This window comes from Marmota marmota, unplaced genomic scaffold (genome assembly GCF_001458135.2).
Source record: "Marmota marmota marmota unplaced genomic scaffold, marMar, whole genome shotgun sequence".
Taxonomy (NCBI): Eukaryota; Metazoa; Chordata; class Mammalia; order Rodentia; family Sciuridae; genus Marmota; species Marmota marmota.
In genome coordinates, this window is record NW_025999977.1 from 8,747,671 (window position 1) to 8,768,697 (window position 21,027).

Genomic DNA, 21,027 nt, shown 5'->3' on the forward strand with positions numbered 1-21,027 from the left:
ACAGATATACTGTTTGGTTAACATAAGTACAAAATTTGGAGAAAGAAAAAAGCATCAATGGCTTCAGTGACCTGAAGAGTTAGTTGTGTCCACCAGGGCTAAGTCAAAGTTAGAGGAGGAGTTTTGCCACTGAATATTAGGATATCAAGTTGGAAAAAGATCTTAAAAGTTAATCAGCTTCTTCCTGCTTACTTCACAAATAGTTGGCAGGGACCGTATTAGGAAATCTAAAAGGTAGAAGCTTGAATCTCTAGGATGCCTGGCTTAAGAACCGCAATGTGGCCCTGTAAAACAAGAAATGGGGAGTGTGGTTGGGGGTACGTTTGTTGTTAGAATTGTTTAGATTCTCATGTGTATTTGACATTTTGCTAGCAGAGCTTGGAAAGAACTTGGACATTCTTCCAACTTTGAGGACAAGGGGGTGACTAAAGTATCTCTGTAAATGAAATGCTTTACCTAAACACAGCAGATATATTATTTAGATAGTTTCTTGTATTGTTAACATTTTTTAAAATCCAAATTTTAAAAAGAACTATTTTCTAAAAATTGTAATTAACAAATGATTGTAGTCTTCCTTTTTCAAAGATCCAGAGCCCTAACATGGTTCTTCAAGGGCAGTTTAGCCTTCCAAGGGACTTTTGACAGTGTGTGGGGACATTTTTGGTTGTTAGAACTGAGGAGGGTACTGTTGGCATGTAGCCAGGGGTGTTGCTAGCTATTGTACACTAGTAAAAGACATACCCCATCCACACAACAAAGAATTGTCTGACTCAAAATGTCAATAGTACTATTATAAATCTGTTGTTTGTATGATTCTGGTAAAGACTGGAGATGGTGTTCATGACCCTCACCTGGTAGAGAAATACTCTCCACTTAACACTTGAAATTTTCTAGCAACTCTGCTGGGAGGGAAAAGTAAAAAGAAGTCTATTAATGACATAAAGAATATATATATTCTTTACTTTGTAGTTGTCTTCAAATCTGAAGATAAATACTTTTCCCTCCCTTAAAATGCAGCTTTATATTACATAGATTTGAATTATATTTATAGTTTTGAATTATTGGTTATTGTTGCATAGGTTTTTAAAATTTGAAATAAACATGGTGTATCTTTAGCCAGAGTGATTCCCCCCACCCGTCCACTTGCAGCTTCAACTGCCAAGAAAGAAGTTATCTAAGTGTTTTGATTAATTAATATATGTATGCTTGTACATATATGTTATGAATATCCAGAAAAGTTCACACTTTATACTCGAATCTCATCTTATTTTCCCATTAGGCAATTGGCATTTTGTGCTTAGCATTTTGAGTTCATTTGATTAAAATACATAAAGTTAATCTCTTATAGTTTTGATTCTTATTTAATATGTTGGGTTTTTTTTTTTGTGTGTGTGTGTGTGTGTGTGTTGCTGGGGATTGATCCCAGGGCCTTGTGCATGTGAGGCAAGCACTTTACCAACTGAGTTATATCCCCAGCCCCCCTATTTAATGTTTTTAACAAGTTAGTGGTGAAAAATGATCGACAGTTGGGACCATTTTTGCTACTTAGTATCCATTTGACCTTAGAGAAGTCAGGATCTTTCTGATCCATGGTTTGTCATCTGTAAAATAATGGTAGTATTGATTCCTGTATTACAAGGTTATTATAAGAATTAAATGAGTTAATGTGTATTAAGATGCTATGTCAACTACATAAGTGTTAGTTAATTGTTTCAGAAGTATCAAATTAGAAAGCAATATAGAAGTTGCCAAAGATGGGAATTGAGAGATAGCAAGGCCGAGAACCATGACTGATGACAGGCCCTCAGAAGAAGAGAAATACTAAGTATATATTTCCATCTATCTATAATAAATTTATAGAAGAATTAGTATATCACCATATACAAGTACAAATTGACTTAATACAAGTATAAACTGACTTCCTTCAGTAGCCCTTGAGATTTTCATTCTTACAGTATAATAACTGATTAATATAATGGTGAAATTAAGTTATCAAGAAAGGGTTACCTTGGCTGGGCATGGTGGTGCACACCTGTAATCCTAGCAACTCAGGAGGCTGAGGCAGGAAGACTACAAGTTCAAAGCCAGCCTCAGCAATTTAGCAAGCCCTTGAGCAATTTAGAGAGACCCTGCTCAAAACTTAACAAAAGAGCTGGGGATGTGGTGCTGTGGTTAAGCACCTCTGGATTCATTCCCCAGTACCCAAAAAAAAAGTGTGTGGGGGGGGGCAGGGGGTTAACTTGTTTCAAATTATGTATTTGAGAAAACATTTTCATGTTTTTGAAATAAGTATTTTATTTCAGATTTTCTTTTGGGAATTGACTTTTTACAAAAAAATTTAGACTTTCCAAGAGTAAGCTATAGTTATTTGGATTACTTACTTTTTTGAGAATAATTCCTTTTGTCTGCATTTAGTATGGATAACTTCTTTTGCATTTGAAAGGTTATTTTGTAGACAGTGATAATTGTTCCTTAAATGGGAGGGCTTAACTGAAGAAATAGGGGTTTTAAGCCTACTCATCATTTGTAAAATTCTCATCCTGTTCTAGGTTTGTTTCTTTTTCTATTATTTTCAACATCTCTTTATGCAGAGAGTTACTTTGATTTTTCTATATATCCAGTAGTCCATTGTTGTGCTTAGCATTTTGAGTTCATTTGATTAAAATACATAAAGTTAATCTCTTATAAAGTTTTGTTAGCTGGTCAACTTCCCTTAATCATACAAAAGTAAGGTATGGAAGTAGATGAAGCTCTAACTAGTCAGTATGATTTTTCAGGGGGTAGCTTGAAGGTTATTAGCAGTAATATTCAGAGTAAGCCATGTGGTAGTATTAGTAAGAATTTTTCTTAATACAATGGACTTTAAAAATTGAATTTTAGTAAATAGAATTAAATTTTCATAGGAAAAAAAAATTATGTGAATTTGGATAATTTTGCATTCAAACAGTTGACTTTTTTAACTCAAAGGACATTTAAAGAGTAGGTGTTTGCGTATGAATATTATGGTGATGCATGATATTTTATGAATTTCTTTTATAGAGTGAATGAAGTTTGATTTTGAAATCATAAAAATTATGTCAAGAAAGTTCATGCCCTAGACATCTTTATTTACTTATTTGCAATTTGATTAAACTGAAGAAGAACAGGAGGCAGATTGTAAAGGGAGTTTATGCCAGAGATTTTAGACCTGATGAGAGTAACTTAAACAAATGTGAATTTTAGAGAAAATGGTTTTGAAGTTGAGGGAGATTAGGATCAAGAAAGAACTTTTGGTACAAGACTCTCACAACAGTAATCTTCAAATAAAGTCCTTAATTGTAGTAGTGGCAATTGGAATGGAGATTTAAGGGAAGGATTTGTGGTATGTTTGGAGGTAGAATCCATAGGCCAATCTGATTTGGTAGAGAAATTGAAGAATATGAAGATGTGAGGGAGTCACATTGGCTCTATGGTTCCTAGTTTGGGAAATACATAGATGGTGTTGCTGTTAATTAAGTTAGAGAAGATATCAAATTTTGGCAGCTGGAGAAGGTAAATAAAGACGGCAGATAATGAGTTTTAAGTTTTGTATATCCTGAATTTTAGGTATCTATTATGAAACATGTAGTTAAAGGTGCCCAGTATATGCAGTTATAAATTGGAATGTGGGACACCGAAGAGATTATGACTGGAGAAACATCTGAAATTTTAGTTTTCTCCCTCTCCTCTAACATTAAGTTCAGGGTTTTTTGTGTTTGTGTGTGTGTGTGTGTGTGTGTGTTGCTGGGAATTGAACCCAGGGCCCTGTGCATATAAGGCAAGCACTCTACCAACTGAGCTTTATCCTCAGTTCAAGTTCAATTTTAATGTATCTTTCACCTAGATAATTGCAAATTTCCTATCTGGTCTTCTAGTCTTGGTACATCTTCTGTACTATTGTCAGTGGCCTTTATAAAGGGTAAATCTGATTATATCATTCTTCTGCTTGAATTATTTGTAACTTTCATCATCCTGATGAAATACATATTCCTTATTCCTTTAACAGATTTATAAATTCCTTTAAGTTCTTTTTCCAAATTACCTTTTTAGCCTTGATGACTCACCACAACTTATCCCATCCTCCGCGAATATAATTTTATCAGGCATATTGAATTATTTGTGGTTTCTGATAACATGTTTTGTTATGGTTTGGATCTTAAATGTTCCCCAAGAGAGCTCATATGTTGAAGGTTTCATCCTCAGCTGATGGAGCTATTGGGAGGTGGTGGAAAATTTAGAAGTTGAGGCCTAGTCAGAGGAAGTAGGTCATTGGGGATGAGCCCTTGAAAGAAAGCTATGTTGGGACCCTGACTCCTTCTTATCTTTCTCTTTGCTTCCTGGCTGCCGTGAAGTTAGCAGCTTTACTTCACCATGAGTGTCCTGCCATGATGTTCTTCCTCACCACAGACCCAAAGCAATGAGGCCAAGTGGTCATGGGCTGAAACTATGAGCCAAAATAGACCCACTGCCTCCCTCTCTTTGTGAATTTCCTCCTTTGAAAAGTAGAGGCCATTTGTTCCAGAGTATTCTCCACATTCTGAATTGATCTCTTTCCTTACAGTTAGATTCTGTGAGACATTTCTGGCAAGACTGCCACAAAGATGATGTATGACCCTCCTACTGTATTATAGTATGTATCGACAGGCACTTCATATCAGGCTGCCCCTGTATTGGTAATGCACACTTGGTCATTTGGTATAGGTGGAGCCTGACAATTCTGTATTGTTTAATAAATAAATAATAGGGTGATGCTTAATGGCGATGTAGATATTCTGTGCCCTAACCTTATTTTCTTTTTGGTAATGCTGGGGATTGAACGCAGGGCCTTTGAACCTGCGAGGGAAGCGCACTACTGTTGAACTGTGTTCTTAGGCCTCAACAGCTTTTTAACCAATGGTTTTGGCATACACTAATGGTCCTTGCTTAAATAAAGTGCTACCTTGGAGGATTACAAATGGTTGTTTTCTAACTTTTCCATCCTTCTACGTTTATTGCCTTTATTGACTTTTGAGAGCTTTGAGGTCAGGTTAGATGAAAATTGAATATAGGCCATTGAGTTTAGAAATCAGGCCATTACCAACCTTTTTCTGAACCAGGCCTGAAGATGGAAGACATTGCTAAAGAGATAGAGAAAATAAAGATTTGCTAATGAAGGGGATGAAGAATTCTCACTGAAGGAAGTAGGGTTCTAGGAAAGAAGTTTAATTTGATACTTTTGTTGTTGTTGTTTGTTTGGTTGATGAAGATATTGAAGATAGGAGAGTCAGGGAATAATTAATAGAATAATGTCCCAGAAAAAATGGGAAGATGTGAGGTTAAGAACAGCCAGTTAACTCTGAAAAGAGTAGACACCTATATTCTGCTTCTATTTGTATAGATGAGAATTTTGTATATTTGGATATGAGGAGGGTCATCTGAAAATTCTTTTTAAACAGTTACTTTTGAGCATAGAATTGATGGAGGTTGGCTAGGGAACACAAAGAAGGTGGTAAAAATGTTACATATACTGTGGGGAATGGGAAAGGGAAATGTTTCAAGATAAGTGAAAGGATTGAAAGAGAGTCTGTTGAAGTAATTGACCATGGGATTCAGGCTAAGTAGAGAAGTTAGTTAGGCAGAAGTGAGCTAAGACCCAAATAATGGAGAGGAATGCAGAGGTGTTGCCAAACTAATTGATGAACATTGTTACTTTTTTCTTAAAACTAACATTTATTTCTATTCTTGAGCCACTTACTGACTTAATGCAGATGCGTCTATCTATTTTGCTTTATTTTTCCTAAAATGAAAATTCCTTGAAAGCATTATATTTATTCTTACTTAGCATTTATTGAGTACTTAGATTATTTGAAGACCTTGCCCATTAGAGATCAGGTATAAAACATATATAATTAATAAAGATAGACTGTTAACACTAGATTATTTCTATTTTGAAAGGAAGAAAGGTAGAGCGGTTCCCAAACTGTATAAATCCAAGTGTTGTTTTATCTTTGTGAATATATTAATACATGATTTCTTTTAGCAATTATTTTCAAAGCAGAACAGAGTATACAGATTTTAACTTTACTTTTGTATAGACATTTTAGTAACTGTCTAACGGTTTATATATTTGAAATGTATTTATTCTTCACTAACTGAATGAGTGATTTTACTTGTTAATCTTTGACCAGGATACCAAAAACACAATACCAGTGTGAATCTGGCTTACTTTGATTTACAGAAATTTCACAAGTAATATATCAATGCTATTTTTGTTTTTCACTGAAATTTTTACACGCTAGACACAGTTAGACCTGGTGACCCTGAATTCCTGAATTTCAATGACTCATAACTATGTTATAAGTTTCTAATGAGTACTGGGAAAAAATACTTTTATTTTGAATAATACTTAGATTTTGAAACTAAATGTTATTTAATGAGGATATTTGTGATTTTTATCCCTGATAAGGATGTCATATGAAATAGCACTTATTTTATAGGTCATTTAAAAATATTTAAATCTAATATTACAAATGGTTATAATTTTTATTTTTCTAGCCAACATTAGCTCTTACTGTTCCTTGTTACTGCTAAATCAAAAGTAAATAAGCAACTTCAGGAAGCAAATGCATTCAGTTTCTGACAAGATTCAGGGTCTCTTAAATGTCCCATGGGGATGTAAGGAAAAAGCAAAATAGATTACTAAAACTTTGTTCTTATTTTCTGGGTTCCTTTAGCTTTGTACATACTTCTTTAATGCTCAAGATGAGTATACAAATACTTATATATATGACAGCCTAAATTAGTTTGTATTTCTTGAAAGTTCAGACTGATTGTTATGTTTAAATTTTTAATTCGTTATTTTTCTTTTAAAATATTTTTTTTAGTTATAGATGGACACAATACCTTTATTTAATTTATTTATTTTTATGTGGTGCTGAGGATCAAACCCCATGCTTCACTCATGTGAGGTACTCGCTCTATCACTGAGCCAAGACCCCAGCCCTTTACTTTTTAAATATTTTTTATTTGTTCTAATTAGTTATGTATGACTGTAGAATGCATTTTTGCTATATCATACATAAATGGAGTATAACTTTTCATTCATCTGGTTGTACATGATGTAAAGTTATGTAAGCATATATGCACATAGGGTAATAATATCTGATTCATTCTACTATCATTCCTACTCCCATGCTCCCTCCCCTCCCTTTACTCCCCTCTGTCCAAATTACCTCTATTCTTCCTCCCCTCCTTATTGTGAATTTGCATCTGCACATCAGTTAGCTTCATTACTGAGCTCATTGTGAGCAATAATATATGATATGCAATTAAAACATTTTTAAGTACTTTAAAATTATGATTATTAGATTTTGTCAAGTGATAAATCCTAAATAGTGTTTAGAAGTATACTGTTATTTATGTCTAGGTTGTATGAAAGAAACTTAACTATACCATTTACCAGAGATTGGCTCTTAAAATTCTAAAAATATAGAAATGTTCTTAGAATATGAGATATTGGAAGTCTTTTGTAGGCACACAGCAAGAAACCAAACAGACAGGTGAGATTAAAGAGAGGATGTAGGCAGAGTTTTTTTCCTATGATAAACACAAGACAACAAACAAAAACCCTCCTGATTTTTATCAAATTGACCTTTGGTAGGACATTATGTATTTTTTTTTTGCATATATTAAATCCTTCTAATTTGGGGAAGTCAAGTTTGCCATATTTTGTTTGCTTTTATTATTAATGTAGTTAAGTACTGATTTTTCTTTTTTATTAAATTTAAATTCAAAATCATATTAAAATAAGTTTTCTTTGTCCAGCTCCAATGTAAAAAAACTTCCCCACTTTGTCTCCATTATCTCATTACAAACAGACATGTTATAAATGATTATTTATAAGTCAATTTGGAATTCAGAATGTTTTTGGTTGAAAGGACTAAGATGATGGCTTGTAGTAGCTCTTCTATCCCACATTCTAGATGAATAATTATCCCTTTGCTAAGAAAGTATAATAAGTTACACTGATGAAAATATATAGTACCCTTTTCCTTCAAAAAAGTTTTTTCAGTAGTATAAGTCCTGTAAAATGCTTTATCACAGTTAGATGTTAATTCTTCCTGTCATTTAATAGAAGACATAAGTAATATGCTAGTATAGTTATGTTACTATAGTAAGGTTAGGTTAGTGATATTAGTAATTGATCTGATAAGGAGGGAAAGAAGGAAAAAGAACTAGGTGTCTAATGAGTGGAAGGCAATAGTGAAATAATTTAGATTTTCTTAATTGGGGAAGCCATGTGGTACAGAAACAGGAGTGGAATTTTGAATCAGAAAATCTGAATTCAAATCCTATCTTCATAACTATCTAATTAAGTGTTCTTAAGCCAAGTTAGTCTTTAGTCTATTTCTTCATCTATTTGATGTAGATCGTTGAGTCACTCATGGATTGGGTCATTCAGAAATGCTTTTCTTCCAAGATTGTTTTGAAGACCAACAAACCAATCTGAATGGAATCGAGAGATTATGAACTATATAGTGTTTAGTATAATTCTTACTCTTGTCTTTATGGTGCTCCCTTATCTATCATCCTTCTTTCTTTCACTGATAATGTATTTTCACTGCACTCTTGATTATATCTTCAGAGGACATTAGAATTAGTCATGGGATTGAAGCAATCTCCAGTTTTACCAAGTTCCAGCTGGTTTTCCCTGCCTGCTCATGCAATAGATGAGGGCACTGGGTATAGGACTAGGATGAAGCAACTAGCTCTTCTAGGTCAGTTTGCTTATTTTCTCACTGTCGCCTGACAAAAGTCCTTTGTTTCTCTAGATGGAGCACAAAGCTAAGGTGCCTTATAGTCCCTAGGCTTGGTATTCTTTTTTTTTTTTTCCTCTACCTTTCTTTTTCTGGCTTTATCATCACTTTTCAGTACCCCTGCCACCATCCCCAGCCACATTCCTTGCCACAGGTGCAGGCACTGTTCTATGCTTTTCTTATAATAAATTGTGTCTGCACATATTGATTTGCTGCTTCCTGTTTTCCTTTTTCTTCCTCTTCAGGACTAGGACTAAACAAACAAACTTAAAAACAGGGGGGTGGGGGCGGGACACACCAAAAAAGGCAGCTCAGGATCCTAAAGATAAAATTGATTTTAAAAGTTTGGCATAGTCCAAATGTTAATCCTACATATTTGTAATAATAATAGTAATTGCAATTATTTGTTGTCTAATATGTGCTAAAACTCTTACAACATTCCTATGAGAAAGATGTTGCTGGTGTTCCATTATACAAATGAGGAAACTGAGACATGTGAAGGTTTAAAAGTTTTCGAAAGTCATACAACTAATAAATGACAGAGATTTAACTACCTATAGATAGTATTCCTAAGCAGTATATTATATTATGCTTTAAAAAAGCATAAAATAAAATTTTAGAAATACAAGTAATGTTATACCAACAAAAATATATTTTAGACATAGGTTTTATTTTATTTTGAAAATATGTAGACTTACATGAGACATTATTATTGGCTTCTGTGTCCTTACCTCCTTTCCATAGTATTTATTCATTTGTTCATTCTGTGAACATTCATGCAGTTTATTGAATGCTTAGACTCTGTTGGCTATAGTATAGGACAGTAGACGACGTAAGTATTAAGTTTACAGTATATTGGGGGAAATGGGGAGCAAGCAGATAAATAAATCACTTTTAATTTGAGAAACTACTATAAAGATTTATAAACTATAATGCTTGTGATAGAAAATAGTGTGTGGGGTGTTTTGGGTTGTGGGGAATGAAGGGAGAGAAATGCTTAGAAATAGTAGTAAGGAAAGACTGGTTCTAGGCAGAGCTACAACCACTGTCAACATTTTGTTGTATATTTTTCTGTATATTGTATTGTTATAAATTTTTTTAGCAAAATGAGATTGTACTATGTGTTCTGTTTTATTATGTTATGGTTGAGTCTCTTGAACAATGACTGAACATTGTATTTTAATTTCCTCACCTTATATTCTAGTCCAGCCTCTGCAGTCTGGCTTTCATAACTGGAGTTGACGTTGTTTTCTGATTCGACTGATAACTTCCTAATTGCCAAATTTGAAGGAGGTTTTTCTTTCCTTATTATTTTATTTGCACATTCTGGGTGGATATTTCTCTCCTGTCTTTCTTCCCACTCTTATGAATGTTTCTTCTATTACAAACTTTTTTTTTTTTTTTTTTTTGGTGCTGGGGATTGAATCCAGGGCCTTTTACATGCTGTGCATATGTTTGCTCTACCACTGAGCTACACCCCTCCAACAACACAGATTTTTATCTACCCCCCACCCCCTTTCTCTCTTTTTTGCAGTACTGGGGTTTGATGGGGCTTTCTACATGCTAGGCAAGCATTCCAACACTAAGCTACCTCTCCAGTCCTTTATGTATCTTTCTTTCATTTCTTTCTTCAGAAATGTTGTTGGAGTCTTTTTAGGTTCTGTATTTGGTCCTATTATGTTATTAATACACTCCCAGAATGATGTATTTGGCACCAAAATTTTAAAGTATATAACGAATTATCACAATCTTGTAGATAAAGTCCAAACTTATTTGTAAGGTATTACCCAGTTTAAGCTTAACCTTCACAAATATTTGCTCTAAGGATTTCATATCAGCATATCCAGTCAGTCCATATGTCCACCCACAAAGGGAGTAACAGTGGTATCCTTCATTTAGTTCATCCTTGTGATGTAACATAGTATCCATGAGTAGTTAAGTGGGCTTACAGATTTTGTTATCTAGTTTTAACTAAAGGGAAAACTTGAATGAAAGGTATTACTAATAATAGGAGTACAAGTAAATAAAGTGCAAAGCTAGGTTTTCTTCCTACCTATAGGCTTCAGTAGCTATATGTGTTAGTTCTTAATAGTTGTCTAATTTTGCTGTGTGGTTGGACTTTTTAAAAACATTTTTTAGTTATAGTTATTTTATTAAATAAAATTTATTTTATTTAATTATTTTTATGTGGTGCTAAGGATCGAACCCAGTGCCTCACATGTGTAGGCAAGCGCTCTACCACTGAGCCAAAGTGGTAGAGCCCTAGATTTGTTTTTTAGCAGCAATAAAAAATGTTCTAAGGGCTGGAGTTGTGGCTCAGCGGTAGAGTGCTCACGCATTCGAGGCCCTGGGTTCGATCCTCAGCACCACATAAAAATAAATAAATAAAATAAAGGTATTGTGTCCAACTACAACTAAAAAAAATTTTAAAAAAAAGTTCCAAATTTTCTGATCTTTTGAGAGACAACATGTGGACTAACAATAGAATTTAGCCAAAGAAATGGGTAAACAAAGAACAGTGCACTTACTCTGTTCCTTCCAAGCATTTTATGTTTTATTTACTTTTTTAAGAAATAGGATCTCACTATGTTGTCGAGGCTTTCCCCAAACTCCTGAGCTCAGGTGATCCTCCCATCTTAGTCTCTCCATACTTGGAGAGTTGTGCCATTATGCCCAGTTTAATTTAAACAATGAGTGAGAAAATAGTTAATTTTCTAAAGGCACTATGCTGTGAATGTATTTTGAAAATGGATGTTTGGAAATAATCATATGATTTTGTTCCTAAAAATATGAACTTTTAAAAATAAAACAAACAAAATTTTCTAATCTATTAAAAATCCTCCAGATGATGGGTTTAGAAATTGTAATCAGTGATGGGCTGGGGTTTTAGCTCAGTGGTAGAGTTCACCTCGCACTGTGGGACATGGGTTTGATCCTCAGCACCACATAAAAATAAAATAAAGGTATTGTGTCCATCTACAACTAAAAAAAATTAAAAAAAAAAAAAGCAGTGATGTGGTGTTGTATTTTTTCCATTTGGTTTCATATACATGTGTGTGATACTCTTTTTACCTACAGCAGGCTTTAAACCCAGGCATTAAAATAAATGGAACTGAGAACCATATATCTGAATCACTTTCATAAAGTATGAAGATTTTTGACACGGCATAGCAGGTCACACTGTTCTCAATTAAAATGAGAATAGAAAGATTTTATACATTAACTAATAAAAATATTTTTAAAAGTCCTCTTTCTCATCTTTTCGATTTACATTTAGCTTAGTTTTATATTGTACATAATGTAATAACATAGTGGTACCCTGTATAATATATAAATGTATTTGCTTAAATATTTTTGCTTAAAGTTTTTAAGCTGATGGGTATATGATCAAAATGTTTGTAGACTACTGATACAGATAATCAGCATTCCAAGTTCAAAGGAAGGCTAGTTCTCTGTAGGTGAGAAAAACAAAAAGATTCATGGTAGAGGTAGGTATAAGGCTGAAGCTAATAATATTAGTGCTTTTTACATGTTATCTCTGATTAACAAAGTAATTCACTTTCTAGGAGAACATTTGAAAAATTTAGGAAAGCACAGGCTAGCAAAAATTTAAAATGCCTTTAGTTCTGTCCTTTGAACTCAACTACTATTAATATTGTTGTTAATACCCTACAGTGTTTTTGCAAGTATGTGTATATATTAAGTTAGAAAATTGGGATCATACTTTGTTAATTTGAAAACTTTCTTCGTAACAGTACATCATAAACATTTTTACGTAATTAAATACCCTGCAATTCTATTTAAAATTTTAAAATTATACTTAAACACATGTTTAAACATGCAAAATATATTAATACACAAAAAACAAAAAACCACCTTAAAGCCTATTATCTATAGTAAACCAAAGGCAAGTCTGATATGGAATGATTTTATTCAAGCAAAGAGTAAGGTACCTGCCATGAATTTAGAGCAAAAACTTTCATTTTTAAAGTTACAATAAAGCAGAATTAGGTAACCAAGACTTGTTCAAAGAGGAAAACAAGTACAGGGATTGATTTACTGGGTGAGAAAGGCAGGTAAAATTCAGCTAAAAACCCACTGGCCCAAGGTCAGCCAATTCCTTTCCTATGGGAGTAGTTAAATTCCTAGATGCCTTTAACCACTCCTTTTCTTTATTCTTCTCCTTACATGAGGCTATGTCGGAAGTCCCCTATGAGGTTCACACTCTGTATATATTAGGTAGCAGATTTTCCTTCTGTTCTCTTATAACAGCTTATTTTTAAAAAGATATCCTGAGGCAATTAACAAATTAAACATAAGCAGCCTCTACCAGTTCATTAATGCACACGCTACTCAGGCTTTTTGCACCAAGTAATGCCTACGTATAGCCAAGACTAGCAGTTATCAACAGTACTAGAAACCCCCGGATCTGTCTTATTAACCATTCTTATTTAAAAGTTTGTTTCAGATTTTTCACTCTTAAAAGTAATTTTGGGATTATTTTGGTTAATATTTTCAAATATGGGGTACATTTGTTAAGCTATAAAATCTAGAAATGAAACAATTTAAAATGACTTTTAAAGGGAGAAGAGGTATTAGGAAGATGATATAAACATTCTAGGACAAGTCATCTAGGATAGCATGATAAATTAGAAGGACAATTAGACCATTCTGTCTAAAGTAGAGATTATCTACAGATAATAGGAAATAAGCCTAAAAAGGAAGATGAGTAATAGATTGTAAAAACTGCAAATACCAGCTTACAAAGTTTGAGATTTGTCTGGGAGGTAATAAATAATCATTAAAGATTTTTGAGGGACTGGGAACATAGCTCAGTGGTAGACAGTTTGCCTAGTCTACACAAGGTTGTGGGTTCAGCCTGCAGCACTGCAAAATTATTTAGACTGGGAGCAGAGACACCAGTTAGGATACAGGAAATGTCCTTATGCTTAGCACAAGATTAATGAAGTATTTTAGAGTGAGAGTGATGTCATTATCTGCAACTTACTTTCAAACAATTCAGTATGACAGAAGCATGGTAGATTTTAAAGTAGGTTACTCCTTATGATACATAGGAGGAGGGAAATGATTAGTTAATATATCTGTAATGTTAATCACTCTAGTAAGATGTTTTGTGTAGATTGAAAATAGTAGACAAAAAAAGAAAAAAAAAAAGACTTTGCCTATAATAAATAATCTCATGGAAAATCCAGAGTTGACTATAAGTAGTTTTGTATTGATATTCTTTGTAAACAGTAACTTTTACAATGTAGAAGTAAGTGAAGAAATTTTTGCATACTATTTGGGTAATGCCTGTGATAAATCTTAGCTTTTTTTTTTTAAATCAGACTTTTATCAGGAATCCTAATTTCTATATGTAGTATTATTGTTCTGCAACATAAAAATTTGATTGAACTCTGTTAAGTTTTTCTACATTTGAAGTTGTATATCATGCCATCTTGAGGTAGATTAAAGCAGTTATAAATGGAACATGCTTTTGTTATATTTTGTACTATTTAATATTTGACAAACGTGTAAAATACCTTTTCCCTCAAATTTTACTGTGAAAAATTTCAAACCTATAGAAAAGCGAAAGCATAGGATGTGCAATATTCATATACATTTCACTTAGACTTTTAAACATTTTGTCATGTTTGCTTTATCTGTATTTTTGCTGAATTGTTTGAAAGTAAGTTGCAGATAATGACATCACTCTCACTCTAAAATACTTCATTAATCTTGTGCTAAGCATAAGGACATTTCCTGTAGTCTCAACACCATTAATACTCTAAAAATAATTTCAAAATATCTAACATCCAGTCCATATTCAAGATTTTCCAGTTATCCCAAGAATGGATTAAAGCTAGTTTGTTCTTTTTGAACCAGGATTCAGTCAAAGCTAACAAATTAGCTTTGTCTTGTTATTTTCACAGATTCCATAGTCTCTGCATTTTCTTAGCAGACTGTTTTTATATAGTCAGAATGAATGGTTGATTATTTTCTTGCATTGAAAGTACTGAGGTAGATATGCAAGGAAGTCTGAGAAACATAATTTTTTAGCAATCTAGAGGAAAGTTAAGAGTAGTTGAGGGGCTGGGGTTGTGGCTTAGTGGTAGAGCGCTTTCCTAGCACAATGAAACACTGGGTTCAATCCTCAGCATCACATAAAAATAATAAAATAAAGGTATTATGTCAGTCTACAACTAAAAAAAATTTTTAAATGCAAAAAAAAAAAAAAAGTAGATGAGCTATTTGTCATGTGCTGTACCTGATTTGTATCTACTTCTTATTTCCTACTTTTTTCTATTCACCAGATATTCTAACTTGGCCTGCCCACCCTCCCTCCTTTCTTCCCTCTCTTCTTTCCTCCCTCCCTCCCTCCCTCCCTCCCTTCCTTCCCCTCCCCTCCCCTCCCCTCCCTCCCTCCCTCCCTCCCTTCCTTCCTTCCTTCCTTCCTTCCTTGTTAAAGCACATTATATTTCTGGGCCTTGCTATACCAATCTCTAAACATTTCATAGAAAATAATAAAATAATACAGTGTCTTCACTATCCAATTGCAGTATTGCTTCATTTATAAAGTCTGACTCTGGCCTATATTTTGTTGTTTTGCCCTACAAGTTCTTTCAGAACTTATTTTAAAAAATAAACATAATTTACTTTTGTGTAGATAAAACATGAGTTTACATATTTATTTTGGTTTCTTCATACAATTGTAAGCTCCTTGAAGAATGCTACCTCTTTTCCTTTATAATTTAATTACTAATGATTTTATAATCATTATATTACTTTATGGCAGTCACATAGTAGAAGTAATTATAATGGTAATTACCAACATCTGTGAACACTAACTTTGAGGCATGTATTATTTTAATATTTTTATTTTTTGCTGTGCTGGGGATTGAACCCAGGGCCTTGTGCATGCAAGAAAAGCACTCTACCAACTGAGCTATATTCCCAGCCCCCTTTAAGTGCTTTTTATACACCCATTCCCACATTTCTTATTTATTTATTTATTTATTGTGGTGCTGGGGATTGAACCCAGGGCCTTGTACATGAGAGGCAAGCACTCTACCAACTTAGGCGTATCACCAGCCCCCCCATTCCCATATTTCTTGACAAGATGTTTATGAGATGGAATCTTTTCCCCCTCCATTTCACAGATGAGGAAAGGCACACAAGGGTTAAGTCAAATTTCTCCTGGTTATCCTGTTGGTGAATGATATGAACCCAGGTAGGCAGACTTCAAAAACTTAGGCACTGAGCTAGGTATGGTGGCACATGCCTAAAATCCCAGTCCCAGTGTCTCAGGCGGCTAAGGCAGGAGGATGACAAATACAGAGCAGTCTCAGCAGTTTAACAAGGCCCTATCTCAAATAAATAAATAAATAAGTCTGGGGACATGGCTTGGTGGTTGAGAGCCACTGGGTTCAATCCTCTGTTCAAAAAAGAAAAAAGAATAGTACTTAAAAAAAAATGTATGAGCTAGGGTTGTGGTTCAGCAGTAGAGCACTTACCTAGTATGTGCAAGATGCTGGATTTGATCCTGAGCACCACAGAAAAATAAATAAAATAAAGGTATATATACAACTAAAAATATATATATATTTTAAAAAGTACTTAACCATTTTGCTGTAATGTATCATTATTGTATACTTAATGGAGTGTTTTCATCTTTGATATTATTGGGTATAGAATTGGTGTAAATTTGAATTTGGATAAAAGACTAAGGAAGTTTTACTTGTGAGAATTTTTTTTTTCAAACAAGGACTAATACCTTAGCAAACTAAATATTACGAACAACTTTCACTGTATGCAAACTGCATGCTTATATAGACTTTGAGGGATTTTGAAAAAGTTTCTGTATTTGAAAGAAAACTTATTATATGCATAATAACAGATTTTGGTTTGTATAAAGTCTCAATTATTATTTGTTTCTTACTCATTTTTAGTTGAGTGGTGATTTTATGCAATGGCTTCAAGCCACAGTTCTTCACCAGTGCCTCAAGGAAGCAGCAGTGATGTTTTCTTTAAAAAAGAGGTAGATCCAACAAAACACATTCGACCTGTGCAGTCACTGCCAGATGTATGTCCCAAGGAACCCACAGGTAATGCTTTTTATTTTTCCTCTTTGAGGATTTTTTACTGATAATTTGTATTATCTTTAAATTAGCAGTCATATTTCCTAAACTTACCCTGAAAGAGTAAATTTTTTTAAAAAATAATTTTTTAGTTAAACATGGACACAATATTTTGTCCCATTTATTTTTATGTAGCGCTGAGGATTGAACCCAGGGCCTCACGCATTCAAGGCAAGTGCTCTGCCATTGAGCCACAACCCCAACCCAAAAGAGTAAATTTTTAATGTTAAAAATAAAGATAGGGCTGGGGTTGGTTGTAGCTCAGTGGTAGAGTGCTTGCTTTGCATGCATGAGGCCCTGGGTTTGATCCTCAGCACCACATAAAAATAAATAAATAAAAGACATTGTGTCTATCTATAACTAAAAGTAAATGTAATATAGATAGATGAATAATTTGGAAATAAGTTGATAATGAAATTGGATTATAGTTCTTTTCTTGAAGTGCCATAAAATAAGTTACCTATATAAGTTGAAAAAGTGTTAAAAAATGAAGGTTTAGACTGAAAGTTGTTTAGTTAAAACAGTACAATCTGTCCTCCTTACTTGCAGATTCTGTATTTGTATATTCTGCTCCCTGAAATTTATCTGTAAACCCCAAATCAATACTAGTTATACTTTTGAGGTCTTTTGCAGACTTGTGCAGAGAGCTTTGAAAAATATGAAGCTAGACAATAGTAGTACACGCCTGTAATCCTGTAATCCCAGCACTTGGGAGGCTGAGGCAGGAGGATCACAAGTTTGAGGCCAGCCTGGGCAACTTAATGAGACCTTGTCTCAAAATAAAAAGACTTGGGGTTGTAGCTCATTGGTAGAGCACTTGCCTAGCATGTGCAAGTCTCTAGGTTCAATCCCCAATACTTGGGGTTGGGGTAAAAAAAAAGAGAAATTTGAGCTGCCTGGACACACAGAACAATATTTAATGTTTTGCATTTTTGTGCTTTCTCTTGGTGATTTTGCTGTTAAATCAGCCCCCAGGCAAATACCATAGTGCTGTCTAGTGTTCATAAAGACAATCAGGCTGTGTTATACCTTATAAAGAAAATGCATGTGTAGAAGAAGTTTCATTCAGCTATGGGTTATGGTGCCATTAGCCATGAGTTAAATGTTAATGAATCAGTGATATATAATGAAAAATAGTCTTTAAAAAGAAACATATATAAAATTAATTTATGCATTGGTTGATGAAAATGTTGTGACCTGAGGCTCATAAGAACTTAACTCTTTTTAATTTTGTAGGAGCAGTGGTTCAGTATTTGCTAATTAGGTGTTCATAGTACTTTGTGGAACAAAACTGCTGCAAATAATGGGAATTGACTATATTTTCCTTTTTTTAATGGTCAATGCCACAGCAATATTATGTCACCTGATAACAAATCAAATAAATGATGTTTGAACCAGGAATGCCTGTCATAGTACAGTAGAATAAAGCCCTGCCTCTTAAAACAAACAAACAAAAAATAAATGGGGTATTTTCAATTTTGAAAAAAAATGATAGGAAGGAATTAATGATTTTTTTTTTTTTTACGCCTACCCCCATCTGGCAACTACAACCCTCAAATTTTGCATATCCTTTATCTTATTCATGTTTTTCGTCCTTTTGAGAATTAATTGCTTCTGGATGAAGATTACTTAATCAGATTGACTTTTTTAAAATTAATATTTGCCATGGAAGAAAGCATCTGGTTGGTTTGTGCAAGCTAGAATCTAAGCATTTTCTTTTTTCTAGGATATATTCGCAAACAATAGAACTAACTTTACAGAGTTCTCTTGTTTACTTTTTGCAGGTGATTCAAATAGTTTATGTGTTACCCCATCTCTAGTTACAGATCAAAATAGATGGACTATATATCATTCCAAAGTAAATCTCCCGGCAGCACTAAATGATCCTAGATTAGCAAAAAGAGAATCTGATTTCTTCACAAAAACATGGGGATTGGACTTTGTGGACACCGAAGTCATACCTTCATTCTACCTCCCACAGATCAGCAAGGAACATTTTACAGTATATCAACAGGAAATCTCTCAGGTAATATCTAATCTTGAAATTAGTTATAGTCGGGTAAAAAATAATAGAGTTTTAGTTTGATTTATTTTAAATTTTCAACCAATAATATTTGAACCTGTGATGGTATTCTTTTATATTCATATAAATCCTCCTGTCCTGGGTTAGTTTAGTTCTTTTCTTAGATATATTTTAATACATTTCTCTTACTGTAGTTATTTTTCAGAAAATTACACATTCTTGTTGGTGCTAAGATTCAGTATGAAACCTACCCTGTCTACCAAGGAGAAAATGGTTCTATTAGGCCTGTAAAGTTTAGATAATTTGTGAGATTTAAGAAAATAGGAATATCCAGGTGTGGTGGCACATGTCTATAATTCCAGAGACTTGGAAGGCTGAGGTAGGAGGAGGAGGAGCTCAAATTCAAAACCAGCCTCAGCAACTTAGCAAGACCCTGTTTCAAAATAAAAAGTAAAAAGGGATGGGGATGTAGCTCAGTGATTAAGTACCCCAGGTTCATTCTCTGTAAACCACCCACCCCACCACCAAAAAAGGAAAGAAATTAGGAGTAGAACCATTCCTGTGTCTCTCATTTATCACAATAGCAGATTGCCTTAATATATCCAGAAATAATTATAATTCAGTATGTTGCTTGAAAACTGGTCTGAAACAAAAACTGAGTGTAGTGCTGAGTTTGAAATGGCCTATTACTCATTTTTAGATTGTTAGTGAGTGGCTAATTAGCAATATAATCCTAGTTGCCATTTCAGTCTTTTTAAAAAATCAAAGTGATACAGCAGACACACACATATTTTAAATTTTTTGAAATGGGATCTCACTGTGTTTCTTAGGTCAGCCTTGAACTGGGCTCAAGTGAGCCTCTTGCCTCAGCCTCCCCAGTAGCCTGGAATTTAGGCATGTGCCATTGTACCTGGCCCAAAAGTATTCTTTTTTGTATTCTTTCATTTACAAGTCTAATTTGAATTATGCTGATTTTATTTTACTTGATTACTTTCCTCTTTTTATGGTTTGGAAATAGGCTAAATATGGCCTTATTATTGGCATTAATGCATATACTATCTGATTCTTTTTTTGCACTATCAAATATTTTTATACAGAATCTACAAATTGCAAATTTAAACAAGATGTCACTATATATCTATTAGAATGGCAGAAATCCAAAATACTGACAGTGCCAAATATTGGCAAGGACATGGAACAATATGAACTGTCATTTGTTGCTAATTGGGATGCAAAATGGTATAGCCTCTTTAGAAAAGAGTCCTGTAGTCACTGACAGTGAACCAGTAGCCAAGTGGTTTTTTATCAACATATTTGCTATTCTCAGGTGTCCTTTCAGTGGCATCTCTGAAAAGATGACAATGTTATTATGTGGTCATTAAGTCCTAAATCAGAGTGGATTTTTTTGTTGTTGTTGTTTAAACTCAAAGTGGCAGTGATTAATTTCTGTCTTTCTCTCTGGTTTTATGTAGGTTTTAGGGTTTTCTTCCTTGATTTAAAACAAATTATCCTAATTGATTTCTGTTATGTGAATAAACATTTTCTGTTTGCTTTCTTTCTTCATTCCATATATGGAGATTTTACTATAATTATGTAAGTGTAGGTATATACTTATTTGTATTTAAGTTTAGAGTACTTGTGATTTCATGTATTAAAAATTAGAGAACTAATTTGCTTATATTTTGGTATTCTGTTATGAAACATTTTGATGCTTTGGATAATCATTTCTTCATAGCATTGATTACTTATTTAACTATTATCTTTTGATTAGAGAGAGAAGATACATGAGAGATGCAAGAATATTTGTCCTCCTAAAGATACCTTTGACAGGACTCTTTTACATACTCATGGTATGAAAATGTATTATTTGTAGATAGTAAAACATTGCATAAATATTAATGAACAAAATCTTAATTCTGGAACCTTGCTGTCATATCTATAATTTGTATTTATAGTAAAATGTTGTAGCCTATTTTCTGAAAGCTTTCAAGAGAAAAATTATGGGTCTGACAGTAATGTAATTCTTGAGCGTAACAAATGTTTAATAGCATGG

At 33.6% G+C, this 21,027-nt stretch overlaps 1 protein-coding gene across 5 annotated transcripts in view; it reads left to right on the top strand.

Moving 5' to 3' along the window:
- The window catches only part of Vps54 (VPS54 subunit of GARP complex), an 86,240-nt gene that overhangs the window by 2,459 nt on the left and 62,754 nt on the right, over nucleotides 1-21,027 (top strand). For 3 of the 5 annotated variants that reach the window (XM_048804217.1, XR_001502837.2, XM_015479610.2), the window contains 3 exons: nucleotides 16,763-16,918; nucleotides 18,736-18,977; nucleotides 20,746-20,824. In XM_048804217.1, the coding sequence (XP_048660174.1) occupies nucleotides 16,783-16,918; nucleotides 18,736-18,977; nucleotides 20,746-20,824 (457 nt within the window). In that variant the 5' untranslated portion in view covers nucleotides 16,763-16,782. Of the gene's footprint in view, nucleotides 1-16,762; nucleotides 16,919-18,735; nucleotides 18,978-20,745; nucleotides 20,825-21,027 lie in introns of those variants that run through there. The other 2 variants (XM_048804218.1, XM_015479611.2) reach the window with 1 other exon arrangement.